The sequence below is a fragment of the Sceloporus occidentalis genome, unplaced genomic scaffold (assembly GCF_023333645.1).
Source record: "Sceloporus occidentalis isolate IW3139 unplaced genomic scaffold, rSceOcc1.0.p SCAF_1, whole genome shotgun sequence".
Classification (NCBI taxonomy): Eukaryota; Metazoa; Chordata; class Lepidosauria; order Squamata; family Phrynosomatidae; genus Sceloporus; species Sceloporus occidentalis.
The window spans coordinates 280,124,963-280,138,917 of record NW_028316981.1 but is presented as its reverse complement, the minus strand read 5'-3'; the positions used below and the strand labels follow the sequence as shown (position 1 = coordinate 280,138,917).

General features: G+C 40.9%; 1 protein-coding gene across 3 annotated transcripts in view; it reads right to left on the bottom strand.

Annotated features, from left to right (window-relative positions):
• THBS4 (thrombospondin 4) overlaps positions 1 to 13,955 on the bottom strand; it is a 71,347-nt gene that overhangs the window by 48,197 nt on the left and 9,195 nt on the right. For 2 of the 3 annotated variants that reach the window (XM_089512957.1, XM_089512966.1), the window contains exon 3: positions 7,459 to 7,662. In XM_089512957.1, the coding sequence (XP_089369083.1) occupies positions 7,459 to 7,662 (204 nt within the window). Of the gene's footprint in view, positions 1 to 5,700; positions 5,726 to 7,458; positions 7,663 to 13,955 lie in introns of those variants that run through there. The other variant, XM_089512995.1, reaches the window with a different exon arrangement.

Sequence of the window (13,955 nt, the reverse complement as noted above, 5' to 3'; positions counted from 1 at the left end):
GGGAATAGAGGAAATTTTAAATCTATTCACTGGTTAAAGACTTACACAATTAATAAATTACTGTATGTTTAAAATAATTGGCAGAAAGGTAAAAGTATTTCGAAAGCAAAAAATGTCTTTTATTTTTAGATGATGTACATATGACTTACCAGGCACCATTGTAAAAGGGGGTGTTCTGTTGGGGAAGTTGGGCACTTTAAAGATGTTGCTTGCTACTGATATCTACTTGCATATGGAAAGAAGACATTCACTCCACACAAAAGCCCTCTTCAGTCCTTTCCAAAACACATTATGATTCAATACACTTTGAAACAGGAATTTCAGCACTTGCACTTATTTCCAAGTGAAGTATGTCAAGCTAACCACAGAACTTCCATTTCTGGCACTTAATTCATACTGAAATCAATGCAACTAATATGCTACAGTCCAATTCACAATTACTTGAGAGTAAATCCTCTTAAATTCAGTAAGGCTGACTTCTGAGCAGCGGTAAATTGATGGATGGATGAACAGACAGACAGATTGGAACAGCTTGACTACATCCTACCCTATTTATTTAATACTTATTTATTTAATACTTGTGCCACCACCCCAGAAAGGGTCACACACATATGCAGAAAGGAGGAGGGACTACTTTTAGAATTGCTCAAGGGTCCCAACCACTTTAATCTGGCCTTACCAGCCAGCATGCCTATGATATGTAGGGATGATGAGATTTGCAGTCTGACACACCTGAAGGGGGCCACATTGGAGCATACTACCATATATATTCAACTGTAAGTCAACTTCTTGTATAAATTGAGAGCAGGCTTGGGGACCAAAATTCTGGATTTTAATATGATCCATGGATAAGTAGAGGGTAAAAGGGGAATGTAACAAAGGATGTAAAGGACAACGCACAGGAAAACAATGCCTAAAGGACTTAGAAAATTGCAGCAGGCATAATTGTTTGTGCTCACCCTAAAGGCTGAATGGATGAGAAGGGAACTACAGTGAATGATGGCTGTGTGATGTGTGGGGGAGACATCCAAGTGCAGACTGGGCGAAGAAAATGTGCACATGTCAAAAAGGATGAAATGGCAAAGCAAAGAAAATGGTATCTACATTAGCAGTGATTATAACCTCTAACTTTAATGTGATAACTTTGCCCGATTTTAACCCAGAAAACAGGCAAATGTGCACAAATGTTTTATTCAAATCTTCAGAGCCCGATTCCCCTCTGTGCTCCTTTGAGGGAAAGCACACCAAAGAGCTGCCACTGCCATCATTTCCCCAACCAGGTAATAAAAAGGTCAGAAGCAGCACCACAGTGGAAAGAATGGAGGGGATCGGTGCTTCTTTTTGGTGCTCCCAGATGGACTAAACTCTTGGCGTTTCTACTCTACTCAGAGACATGGATGGTTCCTTTTTTGATATAAGTTAAAGTACATACTCATACACTGACCTGTGGATAAGTAGATCCAAGTTTTGAGGTTAATTTTTGTGGCTAAAATGTCTAAATGTATGCATGAGTACGTACAGTAGATAAAAACTTGGCTTAAGATCCAGTGGTGTATTTGATGGTATAAAGGTAAAGGTAGTCCCATGACATGAATCTCCAGTCGTAACTGACAGTAAGAGATGATGTTCATCTCTGTTACTAAGCCAAAGAGCCAGCATTGTCTGAGGACTACTCTGGTAGTCATGTGGCCAACATGATTGCACCGATTGCTGTTACCTTCCCACTAAGAAGTGGTACCTATTTATCTACTTGTATTTGCATGCTTTCGAAGTGCCGGGTTGGCAGAAGCTGGGATTAGTGACAGGAGCTCACCCCATCCTACAGCACTTGGGCCTTGAACTGCCAACCTTCCGATCATCAGAACTGGCATCTTAACCACTAAGCCACCATATCCTTTGCTACCATACTTGGATGGTATACACCAGCAGAAAGCACAACTTCTTTCCCTTCCCTCTCCCACTGAGGTCCTCTGTAGCAATCAAAATTGGCTTCAGAGAGTTTTTCAAATCCTTGGAATAGGTTTTTAAGGTGAATGAGGGATGGACCTGTAAGGTGGAGTGCATCTTGCTGATTCTGGCAGAAGCAGCAACATCCAACAGATGTACAGCACCAAATCCTGGCCACTGGAAGCCTATTTTAAATGCAATTTACTATGTATTAGATACAGTTGCTTGCTAGAATGCAACCTTCTATTACTAGGCTTTTACAAATTACACATTGGTTGTCTGCACCTATGAAGATAACATCACCCATCTTTCATGCTGTACATTCATGACATTACCAAATCATGGCAGGGCTTTACACAAGTCAGGGCCATGACTCTAAACAAGTGCATTCCATTCAGCCAAGAGCAGTTTTTGTCACGTGGCTGATTTTATAAGGCCTTTGCAATCGGAATGTTTATCTTGCACAGTCAGAACTAAACTTTGGGATCAAGTAAATTAAGTTCCTATCTTTCATATGCTGAATGCAGCCTGTGCGTGTATCTATCGAATTCCTCAGTAATTTGAAACAGTGATTTCCCAAAGGGGAAAAAAGGGGGGGAGGGACTTTGACTTGGTTCTTTGAGAACTGTTCACCACTGTTAGTGCCAAGGTAGGTGGACAGAGAGATGCCAATCTCCATCTCTCAATGAGGGAATTTTAGGCTGTTCAAAAGTATTCTCAAAAGGAAGAGGCAGCTCACCATAAGATAATGTTCTTATTCCTCTGAAAAGTGGAATCCAACAAATATACTAACAGATGGTAAAATGCAGAAGAAATATGTCAGAATTGCAATAAAACTGGCCTTGTTTCCTCCTCTCCTCCTAAGACTTAAAGTGAGGACCTGCAGATGGTTGATCAACTGAACCCAAGGGTGTTCACCAATGGCTCCTCATCCCCTTCCTCCTGGACAGAAGTGAATAGTGAGGTGCCACAGAGTTCTGTCCTGGGCCCAGTGCTGTTCAACATCTTTATCAATGAGCAGGATGATGGAATAGAGGGCATGCTTGCTTATCAAATTTGTAGTTGACCCCAAATTAGGAGGGGCAGCTAATATCTCAGAGGACAGGATCAAAATGCAAAATGACTTGAACATATTAGAGAGTTGAGCCAAAACTAACAAAACAAATTTCAGCAGGGAGAAATGTAGGATATTGAACTTAGGCAGAAAAAATGAAAAGCTCATATACAGGATAGCTGACACCTGGATTGTCAAGAGTACAAGGGAAAGGGATCTGGGAATCTTAGCAGACCACAAACTGAACATGAGTCAACCGTGCGATTCTGCAGCCAAAAATGCCAATATGACCCTAGACGGCATCAACAGAAGTAGTGTCTAGACTGAGGGAAGTAGTAATACCACCCTATTCTGCTTTGCTCAGACCTCACCTGGACTACTGCGTCCAGTTCTGGACACAATTCAAGATGTATATTGACAAACTGGAGTGTGTCCAGAGAAGGGCAACCAAAATGGTGAAAAGCCTGGAAACATGCCCTATAAGGAGTGATTTAGAGGCTGGGTATGTTTAGCCTGGGAAAGAGAAGGTTAAGAGGTGACATGATAGCCATGTTTACTGTAAATATCTGAAGGAATGTGATACTGAGGAAGGAGACAGCTTGTGTTGTGCTGCTCCAAAGACTAGGACGCAGAGCAATGGGTTCAAACTACAGGAAAAGAGATTCCTCCTTAACATTGGAAGAACTTCATGATGGCAAGGGCTGTTTGAACATCTGCCTCAGAGTGTGGTGGAGTCTCCTTCTTTGGAAGTTTTTTTTAAACAGAGGCTGGATTGCCATCTGTGGAGCGTGCTTTGATTGTGTATTTCTATATGGTGGGTGTTGGATTGCATGGCCCTTGAGGTCTCTTCCAGCTCTATGATTCATTGATTCTATAATCACAATTCAAGAATATCATCATCATCATCATCCCCACCTTGATCCACGGGGAGAGGTGGGTAAGAAATGTTTGTTGTTACCCTAGTGTGCAGTGGTTAAATGCTGGGACTGCAGCCCCAACATCGTGAATTCAATCCCAAGGCTCCAAGGTTGACTCAACCTTCCATCCTCCCGCAGGTTGGTGAAATGAGTACCCAGCTTGTGGGAGGCAATTGTCTAACACATTGCAACACGTTTAGAGCATGCTTAGTTCACTAAATTAAAAGTTATAAATACTATTGTTGTTGCTGCTGCTGCTGCTGTTATCTACCTCTCCCATGAACTGAGGTGTGGAACAAAAACAGATTAAAATACAACACATAAAATCAGTTTAAACACCTAACATCAATTAAAACACATAAACCAGTTAAAACACATAACACCAGCTTAAAATAACATATAATACCAACATATATTAAAACAATTAGTCCTTAGTTTAAAATTCATAATTTAAAATTTATAATTTTAAAATCAACTGGATAGGCCTGGCAGAAGAGACTGGTCTTTAATGCTGGGTGGCAGTTGCCAACCTATTCCTGGCTGACTGGAGTAAATGCCCACCAGAGGACCTGAGCGTACGAGGCAGATAATACTGACGGAAGCGATCCTGTAGGTTACCTTGACTCAAACCATATAGGGCTTTAAAAATAATAACCAACATTTTGTACCTTGTCCAAAATTAATTGGCAGTTAATAGAATGATTTTAATATTGGTGTGATATGATCACTTCTATATGTACCAGTAACCAATCTGGTTGCTATGTTAATAATAATATAATAATAATATTTATTTGTATACCGCCCTATGGGAAACCAATCCGGGCGGTTAACAACAGTAAAATATAAAATATAACAATTAAAAACACTTTATCCCTCCCCCCCTTAAGACAGTATTAAACAGTATAACATATTAAAAACACAATATCAAAGCATAAAAACAACAATTAAAAACTAAAATTCCTGATATCCCTCTGTTGATCCTCAACCATCACTAAGATGGGGCCACGGGAGGAATGAGGGAATCAGGTAAACTGGGCCGGGATGGTTAATCTGGAAAGGCCTGCCAGAAGAGATCCGTCTTGACCGCTTTTTTAAAGCTGTCTAATGATGTTATCTGACGGATCTCATCCGGCAGGTCCTTCCAGAGTTTGGGGGTGACAGCAGAGAATGCCCTCTGGGAGGTCACCGCAAGCCTAGATTTTAGAGGCTGAAGTAAGTTCTTCCCAGAGGACCGGAGAGCGCGGGGAGGATTGTACGGGAGGAGGCGGTCCCTGAGATAGCTTGGACCCAAGCCATTTAGGGCTTTAAAGGTGATAACCAACACCTTGTACTGGGCCCGGAAGCTGATAGGCAGCCAGTGGAGGGACCTCAAAACCGGAGTAATGTGGTCCCTCCTAGATGTTCCTGAGACAAGCCTGGCTGCCATGTTTTGAACCAGCTGTAATTTCTGAGTCAAGCACAGGGGTAGCCCCATATAGAGTGCATTACAGAAGTCAAGGCATGAGGTTACCAGTGTGTGCTGGTAATTACAGCTGGTTCAAAACATGGCAGCCAGGCTTGTCTCAGAAACATCTAGGAGGGACCACATTACTCCGATTTTGAGGTCCCTCCACTGTTAGTTTTGAACTAACTGAAGTTTCTGAGGTACAGAGGTAGTCCAAGAAGACACCGACAACTTAGAAAGAATTCAGAAAAGATCCAAGACTGTGACAAGCTGGTAGAGCAAATAGGGGACACTTAAGAGCCATCCAGAGCCTGGAAATAATATTTTAGGGAAACTACCTGTTGGCTGAGGAACTGTAGATCTAAAAACTGAATCCGCTTGGCTTCATAGAAGTTTCATTCTACCACATTTCAATCAGGAGTTGTAGAAACCTCATGCAATCATTCATAAGGAAAAGGGGGAAATACATTTTTCTTTTGAATTATATGGAACATATGAATGTATACATTAATTCACAAAGCAGTGAATCTGACTACAGGTGGTCCATTTACTGAAAACCACTTTCTGCTGTACTGCATTAACATTAATAAATAACAGAGCTTTGAACCCCCAGAACTCCTAGCCTGCATGGCCAGTAGCTATGCTGGTGGGGGATTCTGAAGTTTATACACCAAAAGAAGCCTTTTCCAAGCTCTATAAAATACATTTCCAGCACTCAGACTAATACTGGAGAACACAGTGTTTATAGTGTTTTGAGAAGTTGGCCAACTTCTAGAAGTTTTGAAACCAAACTGAAAGTCTAGCCTTGGGGCCAACTGCGCACCATGGCTGTTTTTAAGCTCTCATTTCCTCCTGACTCCGTGGACCACCTTTTTTTGTCTCCCCACAAAGAGTGCAAATTGTTTCTCCTGGAACCCACCATGACTGCCAGCTCATGCGTACCACATCATCCCCCTCTCTGCACTGTTTAACATGAAAAGCCTTCTTTTTGAAAACTAGAAACAGAATTCTGGCTCTTTGCACATGCATATACACACACATTTTTAAAATTAATGTACAGTCGGACCTTGGTATCTGTGGGGGGATCCATTCTGGACACCCCCCCCCCAGAGATACCAAAAAAACTGGGACCTCAAGTCCCGTTGTCCCTAATGGTGGTGCAAAGTGCTCATGCAGCCATTGGAGACAACAGGGCTTGTTGTTCGCAGATGCTTAAATCCACGGGTGGCAAACCCACAGATAATGAGGCCCGACTATAATTTTTTAAATTTAAAATTCTATCACATTTAGTAATAATGATTTGTAAATATGGATGTAGATTTATTGTATGATGTTGGAATAATGTTTGATCAGATGCGGTTTTAGCCTGTGTATTTGTGTCTTATGTTGTGAGGTTGCTATTCCAGGTTGTGAGAGTTCCTCTCAACTACTTTGACTGTCTATATGGATTCTTAGGATAACAAGAGCATTCTCTTCAAGGGGGACATCTGAAAATTCCCACAGCCAACATGGCCACTGGTCACAAGGGCTGGGGATTCTTGGAACCACTGTCCAAAATATAATTTTCCAAGCTCTCATCCACCACCCAGTATGGAATAGCAATTAGAAAACTACACTACAATTGAGATCCTCGCTCAATCATAGGGCACACAAATCATGAGCCAGTCACTCTCTTCCAGCTTATACCCTCTTGTAGGGTTGCCGCATGCATAAAATTGAGTAGAGAATGAAGAGAAGAATTAACATTGACCTGAACTCCTCAAAGAAAGTGAGAGTTTAAAATGTAATGCAGGGGCCCTGCAGATGTAGTTAGACTATAACTCCTGTCAGCTCTCATCAATATGACCAACATTAAAAAAAATGCTGGGAGTTGCAGTCCAACAACTTCTGCAGGACTGCATGATTCACACCCAAGGCAAATAAATAAATCCCTGACAGAAATAAAAAGATTATTGTGTGAAATCTTGGTGAGGAGACTCAATACAAAAAATCCTTTTAATACAGCATGCCCCAAATCTGCAGAATCCAAATCAAATTTAATAATTAAACAGAGAATGCATAATATGTTTTCATCATTTTCATTTCATAGAACTTACCTTTATTCACTCGCCCCATCACTGTAAATTCAAAATATTTTCTGTTTTCAGTAGAGGAATACAGCCCAAATATCACAGCTGTAGTTTTGGGTTGCAGTTTGAATGTCGAGAGCACGTAGACTTCATTCAGTGTAGAATCAGACAGTGCCTGTTGCAGGAAGGTTTTTACTAGCCTCTGGTTGGGTGTAGATAGAAGATCAAAAACTGTAAGGAGAGAAAATGAATGATAAGAAGTTGATGATTATAATATACAAGTGGAACCTGCAACAAAATGTTGAGGTGGAACTTGCCACTGAATAGGAACACTGTTGTCTAGACCTCTTGGCAAGAAGTCACATCTTCCTCTAAGGTTGCATCCACACTGCAGAAATAATCAATTTTGACACAACTTTAACTGCCATGTCTCAGTGTTAGGGAAATCTGAGAACCATAGTTTTGCAAGATATTTAGCCTTCTCTGTTACAACAGTTCTGGTGTCACAACAAACTACACTTCCCAGAATTCCACAGCATTGAGCCATGGCACTTAAAGTGGTATCAAACTGGATTATTTCTGCAGTGCTGATGCAGACCATTGAGTTATGGACCCTCCATTTAAAAGGGTTTTTGACAAACTATCTCACCAAAAACCTCTGAGTCATGGAATAAGAAAATAGATTAATACAGAAGGCTACCTTATACTGAGGCATTGATCAGTATTTGTATAAATATAACTTCTGAATAGGTGCAGCCACAGGCCCAAAATAGATTCTTCTCCAACTGTGTGATCAGGGCTATGTGCATGATGTTTTCTGTGTCTGTGAGTACTAGAATTGGGGTGTGTATAGTGGATGGGATGAGAAGGAAAAACATCACTATCTGCCAAGACATAAGGCTGCAGAGTCATAATAATAATAATAATAATAATAATAATAATAATAATAATAATGTTTATTTATATACCGCTTTTCCAAATTAGATCAAAGCGGTGTACAACAGGAAATACAATACAAAGTCAAAATAAAACATAACAGGCCTCTCTCCCCCTCAAGATGGTGGTCAGAAGGAGGGCTCTTAGTCTTTCAGGCCAGGCCTCTCTCCCCCTCAAGATGGTGGTCCGAAGGAGGGCTCTTAGTCTTTCAGGCCAGGCCTCTCTCCCCCTCAAGATGGTGGTCAGAAGGAGGGCTTTTTCTTCTTTCAGGCAGGCAGTTGGAGCTAGCCTGCCTCTCTCCCCCATGAGGAAGAGGGTAGATATAGTGGGGACAAAACACAGACATTGCCCCTAGATAAGATTTCTGTTCCCTGAAATGAAATTTTCCTTCCTTTCCCAAATTTCTAACATTGCAGAGAGTGAAACATTGAAATTGATCTCGACAGATTGTTTAGATCCATTTCAATCTGGCTTCAGGCCTACTTATGGGATGGAGAGAGCTTTGCTGGATGATCTACACAGGGAACTGGATGGAGGAACATGTTCCTGATGGTTCTACTAGACTTTTGATATCATTGACCATTGTATCCTTCTTGGCCACCTCTGTGGGATGAATTTTGGAAGCACTCTTCTGCAGTGATTTCAGTCCTTCTTGAAGGGGTGAAATCAGAAGGTGTTGTAGGGGGATTCTTGTTCAATGCCCTGGCTGTTGGTTTGCAGGGTCCCTCAGGACTCAGTTTGGTCCCCCAAAACTGTTTAATATCTACAAGAAATCTCTGGGAAATGTAATCCAGAGGTTTGGGATTTGGTGTCACCAATATACTGATTTCACCCAATATCTCTCCTTTCCATCTGATTCCAAGGAAGCTGTCTCAGTACTGAAGCAATGTCTGCTGTTAGTAATGGACTGGATGAAGGCAAACAAACTGAAAGTTAATTCAGACAACCCAGATCAGGGAATAAGGATGCTGCCCTACTGGGGAGGGAGGCAATGCCTTCAGTTTGCCTCCACCATCCTGTGGCTACACCCATGTTCATGAATACCACAGGCTCTTCTTTCAATGCAAGAAGAAATTAAGTATTTTATTTTTTTCAAAGAAGAAATGGCAGGCATTCGGGGGGGAAATAGTGGTGTACTACAAATGGCACTTTTATAGATACTGTGCCTTAAGATTTGATGTAAACAACATTAGGAAAGCAGAATGTTCCACATTTCATATACCATCATGTAGAGTCAATGTTACACTTGAAAGTGTACAATGATATGAGAACCAACATTAAACAAGTCCTGTCAGTCTCCTACTGATTTCAAAGGCGGGGGGGATACATAAGCATGCAGTTATCTCTCCTACTGAAATCAATGGGACTGAAACATACTCAGTTTTGGCTAGGATCATGTTCAGTGTGACTATTTTTGTGAATTTGTTTGTTGATTATATATTACTTCTGAAATAATTTGAAAGATATTCTCAATTACCACCAGATTAAAATGAGATCTTTTTGGAATATAGCTCTTCAAACTAAACTCATGTGACTTTATGAAAATGCCAAGAACCAGATTAAACTCTTGTTTTTTCAGGAATTAACATGGTGCTGTTTCCATGACCAAGCTGTACTCTGATATAAGCCACTCTGTTGATATGGGGGAAAACATGCTGCCTGGAAGCTTCCACTGTTGGTGGTTCATTTTTCACAGCACACTGGACTTATTTCTGGCTCTGTGTGGAGACACTCTGGATTTAGCCACAAAGAACAATTCCACTGGGTGGGTACTTTGTTGAAGAATGGGCTTGTTAAATAGATCAAGTTACAACACTCTTTGCGTATTGAAAGTGCCACATGAAAAGGCAACAGAGAGCCATGGCCAAATAATTTGCAAAAGGGTGCAAAAGGGAGCAAAACACAAGAGCCAGTGTGATGTACTGGTTTGAGCGTTGGACTACGACTCTGGAGACCAAGGTTCAATTCCCAGCTTGGCCATGAAGCTCACTGGGAGACCTTGGGCAAGTCACACTCTTTCAGCCTCAGGGGAAGGCAATGCAAATCTCCTCTGAACAAACCTTGCCAACCCCCCCCCCCCCAAAAAAAAAAAAACCCCATGATAGGTTCACCCTAGGGTCGCCATAAGTTGGAAATGACTTGAAGGAACACAACAACAACAGCAACAACAACAACAAGCAAAACATAGGAGTGCATACATTTAAGGACTTAAAGACAGATCCTGAGGAGAGGCAAAGAAAGTGGGGAGAGAAGCAGGGAAGTTCTTCTCTTTATTCTGCATTCATACTCAACCAAGGGGTAATAATCATTGTATGGCAGTAGAGGTAATGTATATTCTTCTTTTCCACCAAAGAATGTATGATGCAAGAATGTGTGATCCGTAGGGAGAGGCAGGATATATAAAAAATTATTATTATTATTATTATTATTATTATTATTATTATTATTATTATTATTAGGTAGGAGAGCTGTGTGTTAGGGCTGCATGCCATGTAGCTTCCTCTATCTCCACTAATTTATCCAGGTGCTCTCAAGGGTGGTGAAGGACACTGTCTCAGTATATGGAACAGGAAGGAGTGCCATCTTTTTCTTCACTTTACATAACACAATGAATTGGGGCAGCCCTAACTATGAACTACTCACGTGTGATTCTTTCTCCTTAAAAAAAAGGACTGGGTGATGCAAATTAGACTTTCATGGGCTTCCATATAGAACATCTATGCAATGGCATCCCCACCTCGGTGTGGGAGAGGGCTGCCAGGGGGACTAATGGGTGCTCTCACCCTTATTCTCTGCCGTGGCAGCAGCCTCCTCCTGAGGAGGGAGTCACCACTGCAATGAAACCTGAAGGGTACACTTGTTCTTCCAGGCTTTGCTGACATTGCAGCTCCCTTGTTAGGGGGAAACTTCCACCTCGACAAAGCCTGAAGGGGTATGGTTGCCCTTCTCCTCTGCTGCAAGGACAGCCTCCTCCTTGAGAGGAAGCTGTCTCTGTGGTGAATCCTGGAAGGGCATGCTCATCCCTTCTTACCCCCAGGTGTCACCCCTCTTTTGGTGTGTCACCAGTGCAGACTGCACCCCCTGCATCCCCCTGGTGATACCACTGCATTGTTGCACATTTCTTTTATGTATGTAATACTGTATAGGAGAAGCGCACACACTATATTCTTCAACCATGTTGTCATCACTGTGTGAAACAAGGACTATGGCTTGCAAAATACCGTTTGGAAAAGTTACTAGTTTGGACTGCCAGTTCCAAAATCTTCCAGCCAACATAGACACTTTACTAAGTGGCAAATTACCATGGCCAGTATCAAAGTGGGCCATCTGTAACATCTTGTCTAGTAATGTGGAGAATTTAACCACCTATCTGGACCAATGAAAACTGAGGAAGCAGAGAAGCGGTAAATTTCTCATCTTTCGCTAGATAAGCCATTTACCGAAGAGACACAAAGATGATGTACTAAATTGCTGTGGCCATATTTGTCAGAATAACTAGCTGCTGACACTATCGGAAGCTAATTGACACAGAAGAATGGAGCACCTACAAAAACATGTAAGCTTGCAAGTGTACACAGAATGCATGACTTCCCTCAGTGAATTAAACCAATTGTTCACACAATCCAGAGGTCACTCGGACACAGATTGGCATCTTTAGAAAAAGAAGCTCAATATTTTCTGAATGAACTTCTCAAAGCAAAGTATATGTGTGGTGGGGAGGGAGAGGAGGATATCCTTTTCCATAGTACCTATTAATGGTTGTGAGGAATCGTATTGAAAATTAAAGTCATAATTCAGATAACTTAACCACATCTAATACACTAATTTTAAAGAAAGAGATAACATTTTCAGCTGCATCACTTTGGATGGATTTAGATACAATATATATTTTTTAATATTTAGATACAAGAAGGCAGTTTTTTAGACTCATGTCCTACATTTATTGGGGAGAACATTAGCTTGAGGTCTTTTCATCTGCAATATTAAGGAGCTTTTAAAGATATAGCTTAGTACTTAAACTCATAATAATTAAGTAATACAGGCATAGAGTTAACAAAGAAGCTCCTTTTTACAAAGGTTTTTATGCCAGACCAGCTTCTCTTTTCCTTGTTGTCCTCTGCCTAGATGGAATAATTTTTTTTTAGTAGCATTAACATTGGGAGGATGGTGAAGAAGGGCTGGGGAAACACAGATTTTCAGTATCAGGCTGTAGCAATGTATAGCAATAATGCAATAAAGTTTAAAATGGGAAGAATAGGAAGAGGATTATCAGACAAGTGATCATGTTCCCATCCTTCCCATGCGATCGCAGGAAGGATTTTCAGACAGGATTCGTACATCCCATCCAGGAAGAGTGAATGATGGCAATTGCACAAAAGGCTTTCAGATGAAGTCGCACAGATCCCATCATTATCACACCACCATTAACTGCCATTAAAGTGACATTGGCCAGCATTTTGCATTAATGGAATTTTACGTTAATGCAATGCCACTTTAATGCCAGGTTAATGACAGAATTGATACTATGATTTGAAAGCCTTTTGTGCCATCGCAGTCTCGGATGGGTTAAGGAGGGGATAAGGTCAGGGGAGCAATCTTGTCCCTATCCCGTTCCCATGTGAAAATCTCCAAAGAATAGGATTCTACTTTACTCTTATGTAGCTGTATGTGCTTGCCTACACCAGGCAAGACAAACAGTTACTGCCTCAAGAATCCCTTACTGAGTATGAGTAAAGAGCAAACAATAGAGAAATAGAGAAGTTAGGTAAGGTTGCCTTACTAGATGCCCCAAGCATGTTTAAAAAAAACAAAAAACAAAGTAGATCTACCTGTCAAAATGAAGATCCTAAGAAAAATGGAGGCTCATGGAATAAAAAGAAATTCTTGAATTCATTTTGGAAAAACCTTTCAAGTGGTCTATAGAAAGTTCCTTAAAAAAAAAAAACTTGTGCAAGGCCCACCTGAGCTGGTTTCTTTTTACAGGTGCATATTGTTAGTTTTGAATAAAAAAATTGCTCAAACATGTTGAATTACTCTTCTTTTGTAAGTGTAGGAACATATCCCTATTCTTTCCATGTTATTTCTGCATCTGGTACCAAATTTTGTGTTAAATAAGTAATACCCAGGAACACATCTACTCCATTAACTGAGGTACAGCTGTTATCCTGAAAATTACAGGTTAAATTCCCATGCCCTTTAAAAAGGTTCCTTTGAATTGTGCTTTGTTTTTAAATACTCTCTCCTCCCCTTCTGTGTTTCTGCATTCATTCTTTCCAAATTTCCTTCACTTCTCTGCTTTCAAGTGCCTTGTATTTCCTCTTCACAACTGCTAAACATTGTCTGTACTCCATATTTAGGAAGGCATAATGAAGCAATTAAGGTAAAGCAAAACAGAAAAAAGACCTCAGAGGCTGCATCTGCACTGCAGGAATAATGCAGTTTGACACCGCTTTAACTGCCATGGCTCACTGCTATGAAATTCTGGGATTTCTAGTTTTATTAGATATTTAACTTTCTGAGATCTGGTGCCAGAACAAACTACAGTTCCCAGGACTCAATAGTATTGAACCATGGCAGTTAAAGTGGTG